The following is a 25,102-nucleotide window of genomic DNA, read 5'->3' as shown; positions in this document are numbered from 1 at the left end:
GGCGCGCGGGCTGAATGGTGTGTGTGCGAGCGCGCCAACGCCAAGCGCCACGCGCGGGGGCCAACGCTACGCGCCAGCGCCAAGTGCTGCGCGCGGGTGCGGGATGCGCAGGTCGGGCAGCGTGTCGCGGTTGCAGCGTGCGAAGTTGTGCAGGGTTGCCGCGCAGCGACCGCGCGGGGCCGGGAGACATCTCGCCAGGAGACTAAGGCATGTGGTGCATTGAGAGCGCCGAGACGGCACAACATGCGCATAGCGCTCTTGCGGGTAGTGCTGGGCGTGCAGTGCCCAGCTCGGGGGCATCGAATGCGGCGGCGTCGCGCAGACTGCGCGCTAGAGTGTTGACACGGGCGCTAGTGGCGTGTGTGATCGCCAGGCCCGCGGGTGCACGGCGACCAGCCCGGCACACTTGTGTAGAGGCAGAGCGGGCACGTGCGCGAGGAACGGCGGCCCTGAGGCGGTGTGGCGACATTACGTAGGCGCAAAGTACCTCGTCTCGTTCGTTGTATCACCCCTCGTCTTCCCCCATGTAATTATCCCCAATGATGATGTACTCTTTATGATATTAATGCAATGACCCTATTCCCTGACGGTGTTGAGCACCACCATCTCCTCTAACCCCTTCTATGCGATCTTAAGCAATCTGCAAAGCTTCCACTACAAGAGATCAAGGTTGCTCAGTGTTTTGCCCTGAACATTGAGGCCGGCACACGCCAAATTCGAACAAGAGACCTAGCTCGGGATTTGACCGTGTGACACTAGGGCATACTTTCTTTAAGAGAGAGAGAGTTTGTCACCCTGATAACCAAACTCAATGCCGAGGAAGTATCAAGGAGTCCCCAAGTCATGTAGACTAAGATGTTGCGTGAGATAGGCCTTGGTGGCATGAATACCCTCGTTGGTGCTGCCGGTAATAAGCATATCATCCACATAGATTGCAAGTATGACAGTACCTGCATTAGTGCTCTTGGTGAGCACTGTAGGATTGGCCTGACACAGGGTGAAGCCAAAATTCTTGAGAAGTCTGCCAAATTTGGCAAACTACGTGTGAGGACTCTACTTAGGGCCATAAATAGCCTTTTTCAAATGACATACCTTGGATGACTCCCCCGGAGTAACATAACCCTGAGGTTGCTCCATGAAGACTTGCTCCTCCAAATTGCTATAAAGAAACGCATTAGACACACTAAGCTGATGCGTACCCCATGCCTGATTAATCGCCAAAGAGAGAATCACTCAGATGAAATTGAGATGAACTTCAGGAGAGAAAGTTTGTGTAGTCAATCTCATATATTTGGGTAAAGCCGCGAGCAACCAATCGAGCTTTATGTCTGATAATTGATCCATCATGATTGTGTTTAACTATGAACACCCATCTGCATGTTACAATATTGGCATCCCACGGACAAGAGACTAATGTCCAGGTGCCCCGTGAGATAAATGCATTTACTTCAAGATCCATGGCGGCTTTCCACGCAGGTACCCATGCTGCCTCATCATACATCCTGGGTAATGACTCAAAGGTCACGACCAGGGCAAAGGTGCGGAAGGAAGGAGAGAGGTGATCATAGGAGACATAGTTAGAGATAGGATGTTGAGTGCACATACAATTGTAGATAAAACTTCGGTGTGATCATGGAGAAGATAGGTCGAGTTGACTCTCCTATGGTCATCAATAAAGACTATGTAATATCGATGGCTAATAATAGAAGGAGTGCGCGAAGGACCCCAAACATCACAATGGACTAGGTCAAACAAAGAAGAGGTGGGTGGTCCATCATGGCATGGATAGGAGAAACGATGATGTTTCCCTAATTGACATGACTTGCTCAAAAAAGAAGTGAGAGAAGGAAATATTTTCCATAATTTTAAAAAAGATGGATGTCTAAGCGTTGATGCCACAAAAAGGAAGATAACTTTGAAGTAGGAGATGATAAAAGTGTCTCAGTGCTAGAAAATATGTCATCTGAGACGAGTTTGCAGATTCCCCATCCATTCTCATGGCCCAAACCAATGCTATGCCCGGTATGCAGATCCTGGATGGTGCAATAAGTAGGAAAGAATGTTGCGGAGCATTGGAGGGTACGTGTGATGGTGCTGACTAAGAGAAGATTGGCTAGATATCTAGGGACATGGAGGACTTGGGTGAGAGGTAGGTGTGATGAGGATGTGGTATCGCCAAGGTCTTTGATTGGACAAGTTTGACCATCGGCAATAGTGACAGAAGGAGATGGGGAGGTAGGTTTGTATGATGAGAGAATGGAGGATGTGTCAGTCATGTGTTTAGAGGCTCTTGAGTCAATAATCCATGACGAAGAAGAAGAATCAAGAAAGGCGTGTGTACCTGACGTGGACGGGGAAGATGTTAGTGATGGATGAGAAGATCTAGATAGGCCTCTGAATTGTCAGAATGCATCCAACTTAGCTAATGCGAGTATTACCTGAAATGTTGGTAATGGGATACTTGATGGCGAGGGTGGAATTTGATTAGCTAAAGTTTCCATCGTAGGCTAGGCTTTCCCAATTTTCTTCCAACATTCTTCCAATATTTACCATAGTAGGAGCATGGGGGAAAAGAATTCTGTCCCTTCCCGCGAGGTGGTTGACTGCCTTCAGTCCTTGGAACATACAGTGCTGATACTGCCATTGCTGACGGAGTAGGAGAGATCCCATGTGAGACGTGTGACACTCATGTGGTTACTTGAAGTGCGACGGAGAAGATATGAGTGATGTCAGGACCACAATCTCCAGAGAGAAGAGGACCCCAGATCTACGAGGAGATAGATGGATGTAATTTGCCAAGATAGGCGCCATTTTGTCGTAGTGGTGATAACTCTCTAGCATTCGCAATTTTGTCGTAGCTGGATGGTTGACGACCAATTCCTGAATTATTGCCTAGATTTTTCTAGAGTGAGCCCGGTGTTTAGATTCTCCTTGCTTACATGAGAGGAGTGATTTGAAGATTTCCACTATGCGACCAATGTTGCTTCGATTGATGTACATGTTCTCCAAATTCGTCCACACTTGCTTAACCGGTGGGATACGAGCTAGGGGCTCGGTGATTAGTTGTTCAATGCTCTTGAGTATCCATGTTAATATGACTGAGTCGAGCTGATTCCGATCTCCATATGCTGATGATGTCACACTGGGAGGTTCCTCCATTAGATGATGACCCAGGTTGTGGGACGTCAGTAAATGCTCAAATCCCGATGCCCACTACCTATAAATGTGGCCATTGAAGATATAGGCCGGTCGAATGAGTTGCGCCGTGATAGAATGTTGTGGAGCAGCTCGTCCAAGTGGAGAAAGAACCCTTGTCAATGGGTTTGAATCATTTAAATGATCAATACGTCAAGACCTGGCGAAGGATCATAGCTCGGAGATGAATACTTACTAGGAAGATCATCGGAATTGACAGCGAGGGCGTCAGAATAAGGTGGGAAAAATACTAGGAGGACAGGCTGACTTGGAGTGGAGCAGTGGCAGAGCAGAATGGGCAGCGTCGCAAAGTTCGGCAATACGGCAACAAGACGTGCTCATGTAAGAGAAACACAAGCAGTTGTGGGCGATCGCTGGAGCGGCCGGGAGGTTGTAGAGAAGCTGTAGTGGAGGCCGTAGTGTGGTTGTGGGGGAGGCCGTGACGGGGCTGCAGTGGATTCGCAGCGATGGTCGCAGTGAATCCACTGTGGCAGTCATAGTGGAGCCGCGGCCGCCGCTGCGGCTCCACCGTAGGCGGGGCCGCGTTCGAGCCCCAGGTAGGGCCGGGTCGAGCCCTAGGCAGGGCCACGGTCGAGCCCTAGGCGGGGGCCATGGTCGAGCCCTAGGCGAGGGTCCACGGTCGAGCCGACGGTGGGGGCCGAGGTGCGCGGCGGCGGCCGCAGTGGAGAGCAACTTGAGAGACAGAGAGACAAGAGCGAGCAACTTGAGAGAGAGAGAGACAAGAGAGAGCAACTAGAGAGAGCGATATGAGGGAGAGCAACTTGAGAGAGAGAGCAATTATAGAGAGAGAGAGAGAGAGAGATGAGGGAGAGCAACTTGAGAGAGAGAGAGAGAGACAAGAGATAGCAACAATTCGGCTCACAAAACTTCAGAATTGCTCAAATCAAACAGTGAAAAGCAGATAGCTCCGCAGGCAGAGACCAGGGATTTTCCCCTTCCTCCACTCTCAAGCTCTAGGGCCAATTAACACATAATATTTAAACCCATTTTCTCCCATACCCAAATATTAATTTTACCAAAGATGTAGAACACCTCGCGGAGAACAGATCCAAATACGAAAATTACCGTTATCCGTTATCATCAAGCGGTGACCGCATCCCCTGCAGAGTCCAAGTGGCATCCGGATGAGAACACGTGCCACCTCAGCGCGCCGGCGACCGCGCCGGCAAGCCGCCCGGTCTGCGCCGGGGACCGCATCTGTTGAGCCCACGCCGCATTTAATGACATTCACGTGCCACATACCCCGCGGATAACCTCACCGCCACTTAAATGCGGTCAACTCACCTCCCGACATTTCTCCGACTAAGTCAACGCACGTGAACCACCGGCGTGGCTTACCCAGCCTCGGATACACAAAAAGAAAATTCGGATAAAAATATATATTATTTTATTCTCCTCTATTTAAATCAACGCAGCTGACGGGGGAGGGACAGCAGTGGTATTGAAATGGGTTCGTCCCCCGCCGGGCTGAGAGACTCGCCGGCGGGGCGCCGCGGCGGGGCAACCCCGTCCGTCCGATCGACCACGGGGAAGAGCGGGATCTGCGGCGGAGAGGGCGGCCACGTCGTGTCGTTGAGCAAGTGCCGGCCGTCGGCCCGGGAGAAGATCTCGGTCGTCCCTTTGGACAACGTGGGAAGATCGCGGCCGTTCTTCCCGTGGAGAAGCCCGCGTCTGTCCCCCTCCCCCGCCGGCAAAGACGAGGACTGGCGGCGCGCCGCCGCCGACCTCTCCCAGAAGCTCGCGCTCGCGAACCGAACGCGGGACGACGCGATGACGGAAGCAGCCCGGCTGAAGTCGTCCATGGCCGAGCTGGAGAAGAAGCTCGCCCGGCTGGAGACCCACTGCGCGGAGCTGAAGTCAGCGGTCCAGGGGTGGAGCCCGGCCGTCGTCCGTCCCGTCCCGGTTGAGCTCTTTGTCCGGACCGTGGAGGAGGCGGGCGGCGCGGTCCGGCGGCTGAGCGGCGCGCTGCTGGCGCTGACCGGGCAGGCCGACGCGGGGCTGCTGGTGGCCGTGGAGGCGCTGCTGAGCCGGACCTTCTACGAAGACTTCGAGCGGTCGGGGTTCGAGCCGGGGTCCGGGGACCGGACCCTGGACCCGGTCAAGAGGACGGACGAGAACTTGGCGACGCACGCGACGTTTAGGAAGTTGACGTGGGATGACGTGCTGAGCCGGGGGACGAGGCACTACAGCGAGGCGTTCAGCCGGTTCTGCGACCGGAAGATGAGCGACGTGGCGGGCGCAGGGGGCGGCACGTGGGGGCGGCGGGGCTGGCCGGAACCGCTTCTTCAGGCCTTCTTCGCCACCGCCAAGGCCGTCTATCTCGTTCATCTTCTCGCCTGGTCCGGTCACCCCCCCGCCGTCATCTTCCGCGTGGACGCCGCTGCGCCGTTCGATCCGCAGTTCATGGTGGATGTTGGCGGCGGCGGCGGGGAGGTGAAGATGATGATGTCACCCGGGTTCTTCTTTGGGAGCAGCGTGGTCAAGTGTAGAGTCATCCTCCGCCGCCGTCAACGCCGAGAGCGGACGTCGTGAAAGGATTTACGCTTAATTTTCTGTTGTTTTTGTTTTTTGTTGTAATTTCGATAATGGCGGGAAACTGTTGTGCCGTAGGGCTGTCCATAATGCATATTCCATATCAGAGAAATTCCTTTTTTTCCTTTTTTTTTAACTGTTGAACGTTTTGAAGGTCGAATCGGACGGCGAGTAATTAGCCACGTAGGCTGTTGATAGCCTTGTGGGTTTTCTTTTTTGACGCTGGACTGGACGGGACGTAAATTCGGCTGTCAGAGATGAAACAAGAATTAGCGTGATTTTTTTTTTTGTCTGGACGCCCTTTTATAACTTTTTTGGAGTTTTCAGACCAAAATCTTCAAAGTAGATTATGAATTTCCTTTGATCATATCCTAATAAATCTTACTTTACTTCGTTACGAGGTTAAACCGGCATTATTACCTCCTAATCGCGTATAAACAGGTAGGACGTTTATTTCTTGGAACTCGTAATCTCAATTTTGTCGCAAGATATACTATAGTTATTTGTTCATGCCATATCTTAGTCTCATTCTATTCATATTGGCACATAGCCATATCTTAGTGTCATTCTATTCATATTGTCAGAAATATAATATAAGAAATATGTCGAGGGGCCATTCCAATGTCATCTATCCATGTAAAAACTATCTATTGCAACTACTCCCACAATATTGACAGGATAATATTATATTTTGACAAAAATCGGATTCCTGTCCATAATCCATATCAGAGAAATTCCTTTTTTTCCTTTTTTTAACAAGGGAAAATACTACGAGGAAGCACGAACTTCCCGTTTTGTAAAGAAAATAGCACAAACTTTCACATTTGTAAAAAAAATAGCCCGGACGAATGAGACGTCGCCACTTGGCGTCCATTTTTCCCCCACTCCCGGTCAAAGGGTGACGTGGATGCCACCATGGCGCCCAGGTGGACTCCACAGTGGCATCCACGTCACCCTTTGACCGCCGACGACGCCGCGCTCCGTCCGCCCACGCCGCCGCCCGTCTCCGTCTCCCGCCGCCGCCCAACTCCGTCCCCCGCCGCCGCCCGCCTCCGGCCGCCGCCGACGCCGCCCCTCTTCCTCCGCCGTCGACGCCGCCTCTCTTCCTCCGCCGTCGACGCCGCCCCTCTCCGTCCGCCGTCGACGGCGGAGGAAGAAGAAGAAGAAGAAGAAGAAGAGGAAGAAGAAGAGGAAGAAGAGGAAGAGGAAGAAGAAGAGGAAGAAGAGGAGGAAGAAGAAGAAGAAGAGGAAGAAGAGGAGGAAGAAGAAGAAGAAGAGGAAGAAGAAGAAGAAGAGGAGGAAGAAGAAGAGGAAGAAGAAGAGGAGGAAGAAGAAGAGGAAGAAGAAGAAGAAGAAGAGGAAGAAGAAGAAGAAGAGGAGGAAGAAGAAGAGGAAGAAGAAGAAGAAGAAGAGGAAGAAGAAGAAGAAGAGGAGGAAGAAGAAGAGGAAGAAGAAGAAGAAGAAGAAGAAGAAGAAGAAGAAGAAGAAGAAGAAGAAGAAGACGAAGAAGAAGAAGAAGAAGAAGACGAAGAAGAAGAAGAGGAAGAAGAAGAAGGAGAAGAGAGAAGAGGAAGAAGAAGAAGGAGAAGAGAGAAGAGGAAGAAGAAGAAGAAGAGGAGGAGGAGGAAGAAGAAGAAGAAGAAGAGGAAGAGGAAGAAGAAGAGGAAGAGGAAGAAGAAGAAGAAGAAGAAGAAGAAGAAGAAGAAGAAGAGGAAGAGGAAGAAGAAGAGGAAGAGGAAGAAGAAGAGGAAGAGGAAGAAGAAGAAGAAGAGGAGGAAGAAGAAGAAGAAGAGGAGGAAGAAGAAGAAGAAGCAGAAGCAGAAGAAGCAGAAGAAGAAGAAGAAGAAGAAGAAGAAGAAGAAGAAGAAGAAGCAGAAGAAGAAGAAGAAGAAGAAGAAGAAGAAGAAGAAGAGGCGGAAGAAGAAGGAGAAGAAGAGAGAGGAGGAAGAAGAGGAGGAAGAGAGGCGGCGTCGACGGCGGAGGAAGAGAGGCGGCGTAGAAGAGGAGGAAGAGAGGCGGCGTCGACGGCGGAGGAAGATAGGCGGCGTAGAAGAGGAGGAAGATAGGCGGCGTCGACGGCGGAGGAAGAGGGGCGGCGTCGGCGGCGTCCGGAGACGGGCGGCGTCGACGGCGAACACAGGCGGGCGGCGTCGGCGGCGTCCGGAGACGGGCGGCGTCGGCGGCGTCCGGAGACGGGCGGCGTCGGCGGCGTCCGGAGACGGGCGGCGTCGGCGGCGGCCGGAAACGCGCGGCGTCGGCGGCCGGAGGCGGGCGGCGGCGGGGGACGGAGTCGGGCAGCGGCGGGAGACGGAGACGGGCGGCGGCGTGGGCGGACGGAGCGCGGCGTCGTCGGCGGTCAAAGGGTGACGTGGATGCCGCCGTGGAGTCCACCTGGGCGCCACGGTGGCATCCACGTCACCCTTTGACCGGGAGTGGGGGAAAAATGGACGCCAAGTGGCGACGTCTCATTCGTCCGGGCTATTTTTTTTACAAATGTGAAAGTTTGTGCTATTTTCTTTACAAATGGGAAGTACGTGCTTCCTCGTAGTATTTTCCCTTTTAACAATTGTGCGTTTAAAAAAAACAATTGAGCGTTTTAAGGTCGAATCGGACGGTGAGTAATTAGCCACGTACGCTGTCGATAGCCTTGTTGGTTTTCTTTTTTGACGTTGGACGTGGACAGGACGTAAATTCGGCTGTCGGAAATGGAACAAGAATGAGCGTGATTTTTTTTGTCTGGACTTCCTTTCATAAATTTTTGGAATTTTCAGACCAGAATTTTCAAAGTGGATTATGATTTTCCTTTGACCGTAACCTGCTATATCTTACTTTACTTCGTTAGGAGATTAAACCGGTATAATTATCTCCCAATAGCGTAGAAAATGGTTGGAAATTTATTTCTTGGAACTTGTAATCTCAATTTTGTGGCAAGGTTTGCTGTAGTTATTTGTTCACGCCGTAGACTGTTTTATAATTTAGGGGTAGAGGAATGAGTTTTTTTTATATAATTCAAAAGAGAATGTGATTATGCCGGCTTGGCGGCGGCGCTGCCACACACCTCTCGCCGGCAGCCGCGCCAAGAGAAGGGTAAGGAGAGAGAGATAGAGGAAGAGGGGAGGGAAATCAAAGGAGAGCGAGAGAGAGAGAGGAAGAGGGGAGGGAAAGCAAAGGAGAGGTCAAGAAATCGCATATTTGCACTGCACATATATCTGTGCAGTGTGCAGTGCGGTGTTCGAATTTTCTGAGTGAAATTGCACTGCACCACACAATCTCATGAAAGTAATTCGGTCACACAAAAGGACAATCTCTAGATGGGACACGAGACGAATGTACTCAAGTTTCATTTAATGATTTTTCATCAATTTTTGTAACTTCTGTGAATTGGAGCATCTACTATTTTCCATTCTGGATGTCACACAAAATCAGGACTCCATGATTGCGCCAGTTTCTCAACGTGATAGGACGGTTAAGGACAGCACCAAAAAATATGACGTGAGACAGCACAAAACCCATCCCAAACTGTCCAGCGTCCCCGTCCGAGATGTAGGCATATGTAGGGAAGGACGTTGTCGGGTGTAGGTCCGATTTTACTGAAAACCTAAACCTAGGTCTGAAGTTAGGACCGGTCTTAGTCTCGGTCTTGTCTCAGATCAGTCTGATCTTAGGTCAGTGGTGTTTGACGAGTCAATGTGAAAGTCCATTTTAAGTCGACTTGGCCGTCTCGCTGCATCTAATGTCGCCTCAGAAGCCGAAGCGCTGCTGGATAATGAGAGAGTGAGAGAGGGAGAGAGAAAGAGAGGAATATAATTAGAGAGTGAAAGAGTGCGAGAATTAGAGAGGGAGAGAGTGAGACTGAGATATTGCAAGATAGAGTAAATACCAGAGGGAGAGAGTAAGCCAGTGACAGAGTGAGAGGGCGAGACTGAGAGAGACAGAGTGAGAAGGATAGTACAAGGGGGAAAGAGGAGGAGAGTGAGAAAGGGAGCGAGTGAGAAGGATAGTACAAAGGGGAGAGAGGAGGAGAGTGAGAGAGGGAGAGTCGGAGAGGGGAAGTGAGAGAGAGAGGGAGAGTGAAAAGAGGGCAAGTGTGAGAGAGAGAGGGGGAGTGAAAGCGGGAGAGAGAGTGACGTAGAGAGGGAGAGAGAAAATGAGGGCGAGAGAGAAGGAGAGAGGGAGAGAGTGGGCCTTGAGAGAGAGTGATAGAGGAGAATGAGAGACAGAGAAAGAGGGGGAAAGAAAATGAGAGGGAGACATGGCAAGAGGGGGGGAGAGAGGGAGAGTTAGACTGGAACAGAGGGAAAGAGGGGGAGAGAGAGAATGAGAAAGAGAGAGGGGAAAGAACAAACGAGAGAGAGAGAGGAGAGAACGAGCGTGAGAGAGGACGAGAAAGAGAGAGAGGGAGAGAGGATGAGAGAGAGGAGAGACAACTAGCGGGAGAGAGAACAGGCGGGAACCACCAGAAGAGAGAACGATCCAGAGAGAGGATATGAGGATGAGAGAGAGGGATAGAGAACCAACAAGATAGAATGAGCCGGAGAGAGGGTGCGAGGAGAGAGAGAGGGAGAGAGAAAACGAGCGGGAGAGATGGAGAGGATGAGAGAGAGGGAGAGAGAACGAGAGGGAAAGAGGAAGAGAGTGAGAGAGGGTGAGAGGAAGAGAGTGAGAGCTGGACATAGGGTGACAGAGAGGGAGAGGGCCAGTCTTTGGTCTAGTTCGACGTGCGAGCCGGACCCAAACTGGATGCTTTGGTCAGCCCAAATAAGGCTGACTGAACTTTGGGCAGACCACATCCTTCCCTAGGTATGCGAGATAGCTAGTCACAAAGAGAGTATAGGAGATTCAAATAGACATAGGTAGGGTTGAACATTTAGGACAGAGGACCGATTTGACTGGACCAAACCGGGACCGTAGGTTCTCCATTTGAAAGTGGACCGGTTTGTCAATATAGATTTAGGTCCAAGGGTCAAACCAGACCTGAACCGAAAGTATATTATTTGATATTTATTTTACATTTTTTAAAAATTATAGAAATATAAAATCCAATTCGATGGAGAGGTTTCTATTGAGCTCAAAGTAGACGCCATATATTTAACCATATGCGGGCAACCACTTGATGTAAATGATATCTAACATTATTATGAACATAAATATTTTACTTTGACTTTGACATCGACTAGTCAACCTGACCAGACCGGGACCGGTCCAAACCGGGACCGAACAAGAATAGACCAGAGCCGGACTAAAGTTTAGGCATGGTTTAGGTCTACACTAAGAACCCAGACCGGACCAGACCGTAACCGTCAAAACCTAGATATAGGTGGACATGGTTGTTCGACTCGCTATGTGTGAATCTGTGTGATTCGTTCGTTCTGTTTTGTTTTCGAACAGAACATTAACAAATTCTCACAAATCATCACACACACCCGCGTGCGGTTTGAATTGTTCAATTTGTGCAGATTTGTTTTAATCTGTTTTTAAAGAATAAACATATATTTATTCATATATATATGTTTATTGTTAAAAAACATATTAAAATATATACATACACAAATTGTTACTTTGTTAGGTTTTGAACTTTCGAAGGATGCTCTCCCTCGGTGGTTCCTCTCTCACTCGGCGATTTCCTCTCTTCCCCAGTTCCTCGGCGATTTCTTCTCTTCCTCAGTTCCTTGGCGATTTCATCTCTCCCTTGGCGGCTCAACAATTTCCTATCTTCCTCAGTTCCTTGGTGATTTCCTCTCTCCCTCGGCGGCTCGGCAATTTCCTCTCTTCATTTTACAAGAATCATCTGACCGAATTCCTTCAAGAATCACGGTAATATATGAATCTTCTTTAATTTATTTTTCAAAATTCAAAAGAAATTAGTCTTCATCTCTTCTTATTTTCTTCTGATTCATTACCATCACTGTAATGATGAATGGGCCAAATGACATAGAGGAATGTTTAAAATTCGCACTTAGTAAGAAAAATACTCTAAACAATTTTCTCTGAGGATTTGTGTGAATTGCGCAAATTATGAGCGTATCTGTAGCAATTTGTGCGAATTTTACAAATTGTGCAAATTTTATTCGAATTTTTCTAGTTGTGCAAAAAGCTGTTCTAATTTTGACACAAAAAAGATCAAAACAAATAACAAGGCCCTATGCGGTTCTTTTGTGAGAAATTTTTATTCGTTTCAAAAGAACAGAACAAAAAAAGCATGCCTAGATATAGGAAGGTTTGTGAGAGAAGAAGAAAGGCAAATAAAGAAGGAAATATCAGAGAGAAGAGTACGATCCCATCGTTCGTCAACCGACCCCAAACCGACCACCTAGGCAAATTCAAATCCTAAAAAATTCGAATTTTACAATTCGCCGTAATCCAAAGTAATGGCGGGAAAATCAACATCAAACTAGCTCGTGCCATCGGACGGCCAGAAATCGGCCAGGTAAGCAACCTGGAGCACCAATCACCTCCTTCTTCCGTGCCTCCATTTATAGCGGTCTAATCGTTCAATCGATCTTGGGGGGAGCTTCGACGTCTTCGTCATGGCGGGAATGGCGAGTTTGGATGGGGGAATCGTGCAGGCCGGCCGCATCAGAGTACTCAAGGCGGCCGCCGGTGGGAAGAACAAGGGCCCTGTAGTGTACTGGATGTTCAGAGATCAGAGATCTCGCGATAACTGGGCCTTGATTCACGCTGTCGATCTCGCCAATCGATCCGGTAAGCCAGTGGCCGTCGCCTTCAATCTCTTCCATCGCTTCCTCGGAGCGCATGCTCGGCAGCTCGGATTCATGATCCGCGGCCTCCGCGAGCTCCAGGATCGACTCGCCGCTCTCGGGATCCCATTTTTCCTCTTTCGGGTGAGTTTTCGGTTCCTTTCGATGTTCCGTCTTGTCAAGATACTTCTGAGCATCGGCTTGAATTGGTAGGAACTGCGTGCGAGTTTTGTATTTCAGAAATTAGTTGGACCTGGCATGCTGTTTTTTTTTTTAAAGAAAATGAGATAGAAATGTGCATCATCTCGTAGAATTACTTGAGCGTAAATTTGAAAATCTATCGGTTTTGGTGACGAATTACTTGTGCGTAAATTGAAAATCTATCGGTTTTGGTGAAGAATTACTTGAGCGTAAATTTGAAAATCTATCGGTTTTGGTGACGAATTACTTGTGCGTAAATTGATAATCTATCGGTTTTGGTGAAGAATTACTTGTGCGTAAATTTGAAAATCTATCGGTTTTGGTGACAAATTACTTGTGCATAAATTTGAAAATCTATCAATTTTGGCGACGACTTACTTGTGCGTAAATTTGATAATCTAATCGGTTTTGGTGACGAATTACTTGTGCGTAAATTTGAAAATATATCGATTTTGGCGACGACTTGAGCGTAAATTTGAAAATCTAACGGTTTTGGTGACGAATTACTTGTGCGTAAATTTGAAATCTATTGGTTATGGCGACGAATTACTTGTGCGTAAATTTGAAAATCTATCGGTTTTGGCGACGAATTGTTTGTGCGTAAATTTGAAAATCTATCGGTTTTGGCGACGAATTACTTGTGCGTAAATTTGAAAATCTATAGGTTTTGATGACGAATTACTCGTGCGTAAATTAAGAAATCTCTCGGTATGCTTAAATTCAAAAAACCGGTAAGAACTGTGCGAATTGTGTATTTCAGGGCGAAGCGGCGGACACGATTCCGCAGTTTCTGGAGGACTGCCAGGCGTCTGTGTTGGTGACGGATTTCTCTCCTCTGCGGGAAGTTCGCAAGACTAAGGACGATATCTGCAGGCGCGTGAACGCGTCTCTGGCTGTTCAAGAGGTTGATGCTCACAATGTCGTGCCTCTTTGGATCGCCTCCGGGAAGCTCGAGTACAGTGCTAAGACTCTCCGATCAAAGATTAACAAGCTGCTCCCTGAATATCTCGAAAAATTTCCCGACCTTCAAACACCCATTACAAGTTGGTCGGGTGTAGATACTCCGAAGATTGATTGGGAGGGAATCCTTGCCGATGTACGCAGGTAAACTAAAACCCAAGTCTTTGGCTCTTATGTTGGGATTTTGTTAAGTTTCAAGAGCCTACCACTGTGCAAAAAGCTATAGCTGATTTCAAGGGTGCTACTTCTTAACTCAGGCAGGATCTTGATCTCTAACTCTCCTACTTTGGGTACCCTGACAGTTGACAAATGTTAACAAAAACGCCACAAAAGAGTCAATAACTTGGCTTCAGGCATAATGTTAAGATTAGGTGCCTACTGCTGTGTTAAAAACTATAGTTGATACCAAGTTTGCTACTTCTTAACTTAGGATGGATGTTAGTCTTTAACAGTTTTCATGATACTGGCAGGGAAGGAAGTGCGGTGCCGGAGGTGGCGTGGTGCGAGCCGGGTGAGAGAGCTGCCATGGAGGTTCTGATGGGCAATAGTGAAGGATTCCTGACAAAGCGATTGAAGAACTATAACACTGACAGGAACAACCCACTTAAGCCGAAAGCTCTTTCTGGGCTCTCTCCTTACCTTCACTTTGGTCAGATCTCTGCTCAACGCTGCGCTCTGGAGGCCCACACATTCAAGAAATCTAGTCAACAAGTAATCGCTTATATATAAATAGTCAATTATTTATATTTAAGAGATGCATAAATTTCCATTGGACAACAAGTGTAGTCGGTGGAAGCGTTCTTGGAGGAGTTGATTGTTAGAAGGGAGCTGGCAGACAATTTCTGCTTCTACCAACCGCACTATGATGGCATCAAAGGTGCTTGGGAATGGGCGCAGAAAACTCTCATGGACCATGCAGGGGACAAAAGAGAGCATGTTTATACGTGGGTAAACCTACAGCATCGCTGGAGTTTCAATATTCTTGACAATTTTAAATTTTATTTTGTAATTTTGTTGCTGTTTCAGGAAGGAACAGTTGGAAACTGCAAAAACGGCAGACCCAGTAAGCAGCGTTTATATCTTCCTGTAACTATTTCCTTTGTACGACGAAGGGTTGAAGCACGGATTTGTCCGTAATGTTTTTTCAGCTATGGAACGCTTCCCAGATGGAGATGGTCCATCATGGTAAAATGCATGGATTCATGCGGCAAGTAACCATCCTCTCTTTATGCCTGTTAAATTATTCATTAAAATCCATTTTTGGCTGTTGATCTCGGTAATTATACCTTCATCCGTCATTAATGATTTGTCAAAAGTTTATTGGGTAACTAAGTGATCACCTGTAATATTTTCCTATCTCAAATATAGTTCCCGTTTGAAAAATCGGTTGAAAAGTGAACAAATAAATAAAGAAAAGCTGAAAAAGTGTTAAACCTGCCTCGACAAAGCCTAATCAAATTAGCGCAAAGTTAACTATCTTTTCATCTCTTTTGCATTACAGAATGTACTGGGCAAAGAAGATCCTTGAATGGACCAAAGATCCTCAGGAAGCTCTTGCAATCGCGATCTACCTGAACGACAAGGTATGGAAGAGTGTGAGAGAGAAAGAAAGAGAGTGAGAGAGAGAGAAAGAAAGAAAGACACATTGGGAGAGAGAAAGAAAGGGAGAGAAAACAAAGAGAGAGAGAGAGAGATGGATAATCGACTGATGAGAGATTATATCCTTCCAGTATCAACTAGACGGTCGGGATCCCAGTGGCTATGTGGGTTGCATGTGGTCAATCTGTGGCGTTCATGACCAGGTAACCTCTCTCTCTCTCTCTCTCTATCAATCTATCCATCTATCTATATATCCATCTCTCCATCCAACCATTCTTCAAACAAACTCCATCTATCCATCCATCCATTCGTCTATCCATCTAGCTAGCTAGCTCAGGATGATCAGTCACTTATCCCTTCGACCGCAGGGCTGGAAGGAACGGCCCGTCTTCGGCAAGATCCGATACATGAACTTCGCCGGATGCAAGCGCAAGTTCGACGTCGACGGCTACATCTCCCTTGTGAAACGTTTGGTCAATGAAGCCAGGAAGAGGAAAACCGCCAGCTCGCCCTTCACAGATGCCATACCTGCCAATCCTCGCCGTCCACCCAAACAAGATCAATCATGATGATGAACCGGGAGGAAATCTAACTCCATTTTTTGGGGTCAACCCTCTTTCTTTCAAGACCTTGTCTTGTTCTATCGTCTGACTCATTGCTATCAGGTTGACTGATTTATTTATCTCTTTTCAGGAGGGGTATGGAAGCATTGTTCATGCCATGGATGATGATGATGATGATGCTCTGGGATTGTTGATGGTGTCGAGGAAGTGGATCAACATGATCAGTTATATGATCTCCTGGGATTTTGCACCCGATTGGAGTATTTTCTATGCATGTTCACTTGCATCATCATCTCTCCCGCCCTCAACAGTTGAGCTTTGAACATGCAGCTTGCTAGTTTTGTCTAAATAGTGTTTTATGATGGTATTTGATAAATTCTCCATTTGCAAGTATTTTCCTTTACTGTATTTGAATGATGTTTCTGCTAGTTTCAGATAAAATAGGAATGTATTATTTTAAATTTTCACTATGGTTATTGGATATTCGTACAAGTGTCATGGCTTGTATTAATGATTTTCAATATGGTTTTAAACGGTTTGATGATCATATGTTTTTCAAACATTACTTCCTAAAAGATGTGCATTTATTTTTTCTTATCAATTCAAATTTTATTTGATTTACATAGCATCATCGTTCAATCTGAACATAATAATTCGGTGGACCAAGTCGAGTTATAATTAACCAAGTTGTGAGTATTTGAGTTTCTGAAATTGATGGGTAGCTTGGCCTCATTTCTGACTCTCCCCACTGATGCATCCGAAATTATTGCACTCAAGAGTATTTTATTACAATTGTAATTGTACATTCACATCTATTTATTGGAAGAAAATGATCAAAACAATGATAGGATCCTAGGGGTAATTTCGTCATGTTAGCCTGCAGGGGCACTTTAGCGATTTGCTATTATGTATTTCCCTTTAAATAGGGATGCCCGTCCTTTAGGAAGGCAGCCAAGAAAGAAGAAGAAGAATGAAGTAGTGGCTTGTCTCCCCCTCTCCTCGTCTAGGCCTGGTCTCCCTCTACGATCCTCGTTGCTCGCGATCGTCTCTTCCTCATTGCATCTCCAGGCGGCTCGTCCCCATCCGATCCCTACCCCCTCTGCTCGGCCTTCCCCCGACCATTCCTGTTTCACCACTCTACCCTGGGAACCTCTACCTCTTGTTGCTCTCTACCATCCTTTCGATTCAAGCCTAGATCAAAGATCGTATCACTGGTATTAGAGCCAACCTGCTTCCGCTTCCGCCACACTGTCATGGAGCCTAAATCGGAATCGGGATTGTCCCCAGGGCGAGACGATGCCGCAACGAAATCCTTGGCAGACTTGCTCAAACGGTAATTCGCCGCACAGATGCAGCTGTTTCCAACCCTAGCGGTGCAGATACAGTCATTCGTGATGACGATCCAGCAACAACAGCCGGCACCTCCGCCACCGCCTTGACCCTCTGGCGAGGCCAGAGACGCCCACCCAACAGCGACGACACTGATGGCCGCCACTACGGCCTCGGTGACAGCAGCGCTGCCAGCCGCTGGCCCATCAACCGTGGTCTCGACATCAGTGGCGCTGATGACTGCTGCCCTGACGGCCGTGGCCTCGTCAATTGCCGCCCAGGCCTTGATGGCTGCTGTCCTAACCCTGATGGACCCTGCCCGATGGCCGCCTCTGAAGGCCGGGACGGCCACGGTCCAGACGGCCGCCATGGCTGCTCCAAAGGCCACCATGACCCTGACAATCCCAGCTCCCATGGCCACGGTTTTGACGACCGCCGCCGCAGCCCCGACAGCCGTCGCCCCGGCCCTGACGGCCGTCGACACGATGGCCGCTGCCCAAGCTCCACCGCCGACCATCGGGATCCCGATAGCCGCCACGGCCCTGACGGCCGCCAACCCATCGGCCACGATGGCCGCCGACCCAACGGCCGGTGCCGCCCTGACGGTCGCCGCCATGGGTTCGCCCTAGAGGTACCTCGACCCCAATGGGTGCCCTAGGGCAATTTGGGTCGTGGTCGGCCCAGGCCGCCATGAGAAGGCCCGCCAGCGTGAAGCTAGCGGGCCTTCTCAAAAGGGAAAAAAGGCCGGCCAGGGGCTTTCCATCCCCGGCCGGTTCGCTTCGCTATCAGGCGGGCCTGTTTCAGGCAGGCTTCCCTGGACTCAAACCGACCTAGTGACCTGGGGAATGGGCCGGCCATGGGTTTCCTACCCAAGACCGGCCCAACTGAACCCTGGCCTGCCTGTTTCTCAAGGGACGGTCTCAGCTGCACTCACCGCCGGGGATCCGCCACACGCCGCTGGTGGACCGCCGTGAACCTGTTGTGCACTGCTCGGAAACCGCCGTGTGCCGTGGGAGGACTGCCACGCTCCACCCACAGACGTGTCACGCACCACCTGGGGAACTGCCGTATGCCGTTGGAGGAGCGCTGCGTGCCACCTGGGGATCCACTGTGCCCCATCCAGGGCCCCTCGCAAACCGCCCATGGATCCACTGCGCCATGCCCGCGGACCGGCCACACCACGCCCTGGGAACCTGCCCCGCACCGGCCTGCAAGCCGCCCGCAAACTCGCCACGAGCCACCACCACCACCGCGGTCACCACCAGCAACAAATGCTCGTCACCTCCGTCCCACCACTCCGATCGTGCTCACCTCCACTGCTGCCCTAAGGGGACCTACCGCACAAGCCACTGACACACCAGCTTGAGGACAAGCTGGTTTTTCAAAGGGGGAGTAATGATAGGATCCTATTAATCAACTAGATTGGGGATGAATTACTTTATTTGCATGTCTGAATCCAAACATGGAATTTTGCCTTTTTATAAATGAGCATAATTTTGTTTAATCATCTAACCCAATAAAATTATAAATAGTTAAATCTTCGAACCATAAAAAAGAATTAAATATTATATTTTTAGGAGAGGGAGAAAGATGATGTTAGGTGTGTCAAATCAGCCATGAGGAATGTTCTACAAGGAATAGTAGCAGGAATAATTTTTTGAGTGATTCTAAGATTAGGAAATCACTTCAATGATCCAGTCAAATCCAAATTGATTGCGAAAGCCCAGATGGAACAATGAAGACATAATTAAATGCAAGTCACTCAGAATCCTTAATTTTGTCATGAAATTAGTGATAACAATTTGGTCTTTATTTTGAATCATTTCATGCACATATTTGGAAAATATAGTAAATGGGTTTATTCACTCCGATCTTAATGCATTTCATGCATAGTACCTATGATCATCATAATTATTATTTTCATGACTCAATAATGTAACCTATGGCTACTACTTTTAGGTTTTGTGTAAAGACTTAGGTAAATGCAACTGGCAGTAGACCTCGATTGAGTCATAGAAGTAGTATCTGATGTTTAGGAATGGAACATGCCATCCGGCTTTGGAGGTCTTGAGAACATGTGAGTACAACCCTGAATATGACAATCTCAAGTGCAGGTGGTTCCAATGATGTGCAACTCCTCGGGTTGGCAATAGGATTCAGCACATCCCAGATGAGATGAATGGGACACAATGGGATGGATGATGATTGCTGACAGATGAAAATGCAATGTATAGTTCATCATGTCTCCCATGGTGTTTAGAAATTCTGTCACAGATTCTTTACATGTCACATGCCCTCACGCCCCCTCTTTGTCCCATCACTAGACAACATCCTCATCCATCTTGTAAAGTCATATGAGCAAATAAAAAACATTTTTTGTATTCTTGAATTTTGGCCTTCAGATACCTAAGTTCATGTCATTTCGGATAAGTTATTGAGAGTAAATCTTTGTGTCTCTCTCTCTTTCTCAACTGGTCCCACTGTGTTGGGCCTCATGCCCATTGACAAAAAGGATGAAGAGAGAATAGAGAGACAAAATCTCAAGAAGCTCTAGTATGCTCTCTCTCATCAAAATCACACAAATAGTTCGCTCATATAGAGAAGATGGGTTGGCTTGGTCATAAAAACCTTGCCAAACATTTTTCCATTTGTCTTCCCATGTAATGTCAATTTGATTATTCAACAATTTCCCTGGAAGCTTGACGTTCAACACCGAAATCCACAAGTCTCGGCTTCCTTTGAAGTTCTAAAAACTTGACTCTTCCCTTTGACTTAGTAAACATGTATGCAAGTTGTTCATCAGAGCGAACGTACTACAGAAAAAATATCCTTCTTCTGGATACATGACCAGATAAAATGATGTTGTGTATCAATGCACTTTGAACAACCGTGGAATATCGGGTTATTGAACAAGAAACTTGCTGATTTGTTGACAATCTTCAATTTCAAAGGAATTGTTGTTGTGGTCTTCAACTTTCCAATCGAGAAAACTAACCCCACATCTTGACATGTTACAGTGGTGGCTGCCACATACTCAGCTTTACACAATGAGAGTGCCGTAATCTTTTTGCTTCTGTGATCCCAGAAAATCATATTTGGCCATGGAAGAGTACCATACCAGGCGTGCTCTTCTAATCTTTTGAGTCTCTAACATTTTCATTGTATGAATTTCCCATTCGAGTATCTTTTCCTCCTTTCTCATAGACCAAAAAAATCTATTGTCCCTTTCCCATACCCCAATATAATCTTGGCTGCTCCCATAAACCTAGTGAGAAAATCAACTGAGAACATTTGGTCAGGTCTAATAGGGATCAAATACCTTAGGATCCCAATCAAGCTTGTTTACTCCATGGGATTCACTGGTAAATGAAGTCCCTTTGTGATGAACTTCCTGTGTGCTTCCAAAGGCTCTCTGATTTGTTTACAATCCATCATGCCGTATTGGTCTGGTATCCCCATAGCATACACCGTTTGACACTATTTGATTTGTCTAGCCTCATGAAACATTTCTATTTGCCAGTACGTATTGAGCAAACCAAGATCACTCATTTAAAACTCCTCCTCCATTTGATACTTAAAATTCTTAATGTAATTTTTCTTTGGTCTAATTTTTATTTTTTTCCTTTTGAAATGAACATGTTGTCTACTATCTTCTTATCTCATTAATTTTTCTTTTTTTTCTCTTATGGGTTTTTGATTGGGTGCACCCATTGATGAGGATGGTGGGGCCCTCAACGAGCGAATCAGAATTGCAAAAAGGGATGATGAGGCCAGCTGACTAGGATGTTATGTGGGTGGGGGATACACCAAACTTAAAAGGGTCCACGGATGTGATTTAATTGCAACTGTTGAACCCCATATGAAGGAGATCAGATAGCCAATGGCAGTTATGTCGATCTCTGCCCTTGGTTGTCAATGGGGGGGACTGCAGTGTTATTTTGACGGCCTAGGAGAACCCCCAAGGCCATCCCACTGCATCGACAACCATGAGAGGTCCATCCCAAGCCTTTAAAGGGGCTTGATGCCCCCCTAATTTGATATTTCCCGATCAAGACTGAAACGACAATGGGAGACACTTCTGGTGGTTGTCCAGCCGCACTAGAGTTGGTGACAACTCCAAACTGACCATCATACATATCAGTGAGCTCAGAAAAATTAGGAAATTTGAATGTAACTCTATCTTCTTGGTCATCAGATAGCTCCAAATCCCATTGACTACCTTCTTCAAACATAACATCTCTACTACCATTGACATCTCCATTGTTAGGATCATAGCACATGTAGCCTATAGTGCCACTCACATACCTAATGAAAACCATAGGCTTTCTCCTTTCATCCAGCTTTTCTGGCTGTCTCCCAATACCTTCAATATACTAGAGAGCCAAACAGTTTCAAGTGCTCCACATTTGGTTTCATCCCTGTCAAAAAGTCATAATGAGTAATTTCATCAAGGAGTATAATAGAAGCATGATTCAAAATGTAAAGACAAGTGCTTACTACCTCACCCCAAAGTTCATGAGGTAGATGTTTTGCCTTCAACATGCTTCTAATCCTGCCCACACTAATAATGTTTCTTCTTTCAACGACACCATTTTGTCGAGGTGAGTATTTGAGATAAGAGCTTTCACTTATTCCTTGCTCCACACAAAAGAAATGAATTCTAAGGAATTGAACTCTCTGCCTTGATCAGTTATGAGACTTCCAATCTTACCACCCTTATCTGATTTATCAAAAAATATTGAATTCACCAAAGCTTAGGAATTCCTCAATCCTCTCCATCAGAATTGAAACCCACATTATTTGAGATTAATCATAAACCAACAATAGGAAATATCTTATGCCTCCAAATGTTGTAGGTTATACTGCCCACAAATATCACCGTGGACATCTATGATGCATGCTAGAAACACAATTTCCAAGTATCTGGTTTCCCAAAATGATGCATCATGAGGAAGTAGACGTATATGCTGCTTGTGAGAAACAAAACCTCGATAGATATTTCAGGGATTTCAAGCTGAGGAAGTCCCTTCACTATATCTTGAGATGGCATAATCTTCAAAGATTGGAGAATTCAATGTCCATACCTCTTGCACCATGTCCAAGCTTGATCTGATTTGTTCTCAAAAACCATACAGTTCACCACTGGATTCAACTTCAGCCCTCGCTGCTAATCATACATGAAGAGAGAGCCCCCTCTATCTTTTTTCTTATGTCCTTGCTCATCCAACTGTAAAAACTCAAAATGCTGGATTCAAGTCTTGTAATATAGGGGGAATTAACCAAACTCATTAATCCTCCATCGTGGCACCTCAGTATAATGCTTCCTCCGTTGTGACTCTCTCTTATAGACACATCTTCAAATCTCACATAACCAACTGAAGATCCACCTAGCTCTTGAAATAGGCTGCTATCTCCTGTCATAATTTATTGCTATAGTAATTAGGTACGACATCATGCCTTTCAATTTTCACCCATTGACTCCCTGAAGTAATGCATTATTGGGATTTTCAGCTACTTTCATAAGGATTGCTGATGGTCCTTTGTCATTAGCATCAACAACATGGGCCATCTCATCTTTGCGACACTCATAAGCATAATGTTCAAGTTTTTGAGAACTTGTCGTCACGAGTCTCATAATTATTGTTCTCAGCTCCTCTTCCACCATATCCTCTTCTCTTCCACAACCTCTTCCATAGCCATGTCCTCTCCCACGAGAGCATCCACCGGCATGCTTCTTCATCTTACCCATTGCCTTAGCCAAAAGAAATTGAGTCTTTGATCCCTCATGTGTCCGCGTGGACCTTGAGAGATCCAATAGCTTCATCCAACATCATGATGGCAATGTAGGTGAACTGCTCAATGGATGTCATAACAGCATCAAACTTTGCTGGTGTAGCACAGAGGAATTGGGTGATGAAACCCCTTTGAACAATGACTTCACAAAGCCTCCCAAAGTCAACAATGAATTTAGAGAGCTTCCCTACAAAGTCAGTCACAAAATCATCTTCATGCATCACAGGGGTTTTAATTTCTTCCTAAGAGATTGAATCTTCACCTTTATCATTCAATCTACACCAACATTCTTCGCATGCAGAATGTATTATGTCTCCTTTATGATGTTTTTGATATCACATTGCTTAGAGATGCCTTCTGTGATCGCTCCAAGCATAGTTGACATCGTGTGATGGCCTTTTTTCCTCAACACCATCCTTCTCTCAAAAAAATCCCAAAGGTCATGTGCTTGCAGAAGGACATATGTATACTACCTATCATCAGCCTAAGACACAGCTTGACTCCTCCATCGCAGCATGGCTGCTTCTCCTCTCTCTCCTTGAACTAGAGTTGCTTTGATATCATTTTTTGGGCTTCATACCGTCTCAAAGCAAACAAGAAGATATAGAAGAGGAAGATACACTAGAGAGATGAAATCAGAAAAGGCTTTAGTAATCTACCTCTCGTGTAAATCGTACAGGCTTGGCCATAAAGACCTTGTCATACATAGTGAAAAAGAAATATTTTTTTCATAATAAGGGAAGAAAAGTGGACACGCATTTTGCCATTTTTCTTCCTACCTTTCCACCGAAGCGGCCCTTCTAGCAACCATGTCCCTCACTCTCTTGCTCAATCCCTCCATCTCTCTTTCTTTTAGTGTATTGTTATTTCTCTAGCTCTCATTCTCTCATCCTCTCTCTCTCATTCTCTCCTAACTCCCCATTGTCAACCTCTTGTTGCCGCCGCCACGATCATATTGACTTATGGAAAGAGAGTGGTACATTTGCAAAATTGGCATATTTGTTCAACTAGAGTCTTGACTTTACTAAGAAGACAAAGGAACACTAGTCACATCAAACATAACGGTACTAACTTGATTTAGAATGAAATATGAAAAACTTCATTGTGATCCAAAAATAAAACATACATCAAAATTAAAGTATGGCTCATCTGGTTAGCTCATTAGGGTCTTCCCCACAATGGACATAACACTTCACAGGGGACATATAAATACATGCTTGTTCTCTCTTTTTTATTGCCAATAATCAATATTTACCAATTCACATGGTACTAGAGAAATATGATACTTTTTCCCTTTTGTTATAGAGTTCTCCAGTTTCGTTCTTCTGCTACCGCTGCCATTCTGCTACAACCAGGATTGCTTTTACACCTATGAAAGCAATACGTATGCCAACACTACTCCTTGATCTTAGTTGTTGCACCTAGGAGGATCATCATCTCTTGGTCTGATATCCAACGCCCACATGAGGGTCGTTGCCTCCTTAGATTGCCCCCTCTTCAAGAATGCCAATCTTGCCATATTTGTGCATCTAATGGGCTAATGAGCACGAACCCTCGTTATCTGCATTACCACAAATATTTACATCTATAATTTATGAGTCCTCTTCTAGAGGTTGTGTTTTCTCTACTAGTCAAAGTGCCACCAACCATTCATTGCTCTATCACTGTCCAAGGAAATAAGATATAAATTTCTATAAATAAAAAATAGCTATTAGTTTATTTCACGTAGTTAAGTGACTCAGGCATCAATTAAAGTTTTACAACAATAATAAAATGGTCAAATGTCTTTTATCCTTTATTTCCCCCAAGACTTCTCATCAAACAAAATCAGGTGCATCACACATTAGCTAAAAATGGGTGCATGAATTACTGCATCTTTGATTTCCAAAAAAGAAATCATGGCATTTGAAATAATTATGAATTCAAAGTTCTTATACATAATATTAGTTAGAGGTTTAAAATTTTTGACAAAATTTCAAATGAACATCCTATATGGCTTGGTGTGGCCAAGAACCCTCTAAGTTGTTTTGAAATTGTGGGAAGAGGTAGGTCCTTTACCATGTCAATCTTTGCCATGCATCCCTCCAACACATGCCTACTAACTTGATGGCCAAATATTAATCCTTATTGTTCCATGATATTATATTTTTCTCAACTTTGTACCAAGTTCCTTTTAATCCGTTAAATCGTCAAAAACTAACAAGTCATTCC

At 46.3% G+C, this 25,102-nt stretch overlaps 2 protein-coding genes across 2 annotated transcripts; both read left to right on the top strand.

Annotated features, from left to right (window-relative positions):
• The first annotated feature begins 4,642 nt into the window (after positions 1-4,642).
• LOC144716697 (cyclin-dependent kinase-like protein) lies at positions 4,643-5,876 on the top strand. The gene has a single exon (XM_078591905.1). It carries the CDS (start codon positions 4,663-4,665, stop codon positions 5,746-5,748), a length of 1,086 nt encoding a protein of 361 aa, XP_078448031.1. The 5' UTR covers positions 4,643-4,662; the 3' UTR covers positions 5,749-5,876.
• A 6,359-nt stretch (positions 5,877-12,235) lies between these two features.
• Positions 12,236-16,162, top strand: PHR1 (photolyase 1). The gene is made up of 10 exons (XM_078591904.1): positions 12,236-12,590; positions 13,408-13,751; positions 14,078-14,318; positions 14,394-14,551; positions 14,634-14,670; positions 14,756-14,814; positions 15,109-15,190; positions 15,338-15,409; positions 15,575-15,812; positions 15,900-16,162. Exons 1-9 carry the CDS (start codon positions 12,276-12,278, stop codon positions 15,773-15,775), a joined length of 1,509 nt encoding a protein of 502 aa, XP_078448030.1. The 5' UTR covers positions 12,236-12,275; the 3' UTR covers positions 15,776-15,812; positions 15,900-16,162.
• Positions 16,163-25,102: the final 8,940 nt, after the last annotated feature.

The sequence above is a fragment of the Wolffia australiana genome, chromosome 2 (genome assembly GCF_029677425.1).
Source record: "Wolffia australiana isolate 7733 chromosome 2, ASM2967742v1".
Lineage (NCBI taxonomy): Eukaryota > Viridiplantae > Streptophyta > Magnoliopsida > Alismatales > Araceae > Wolffia > Wolffia australiana.
This window is presented reverse-complemented; position numbering and strand designations above follow the sequence as displayed.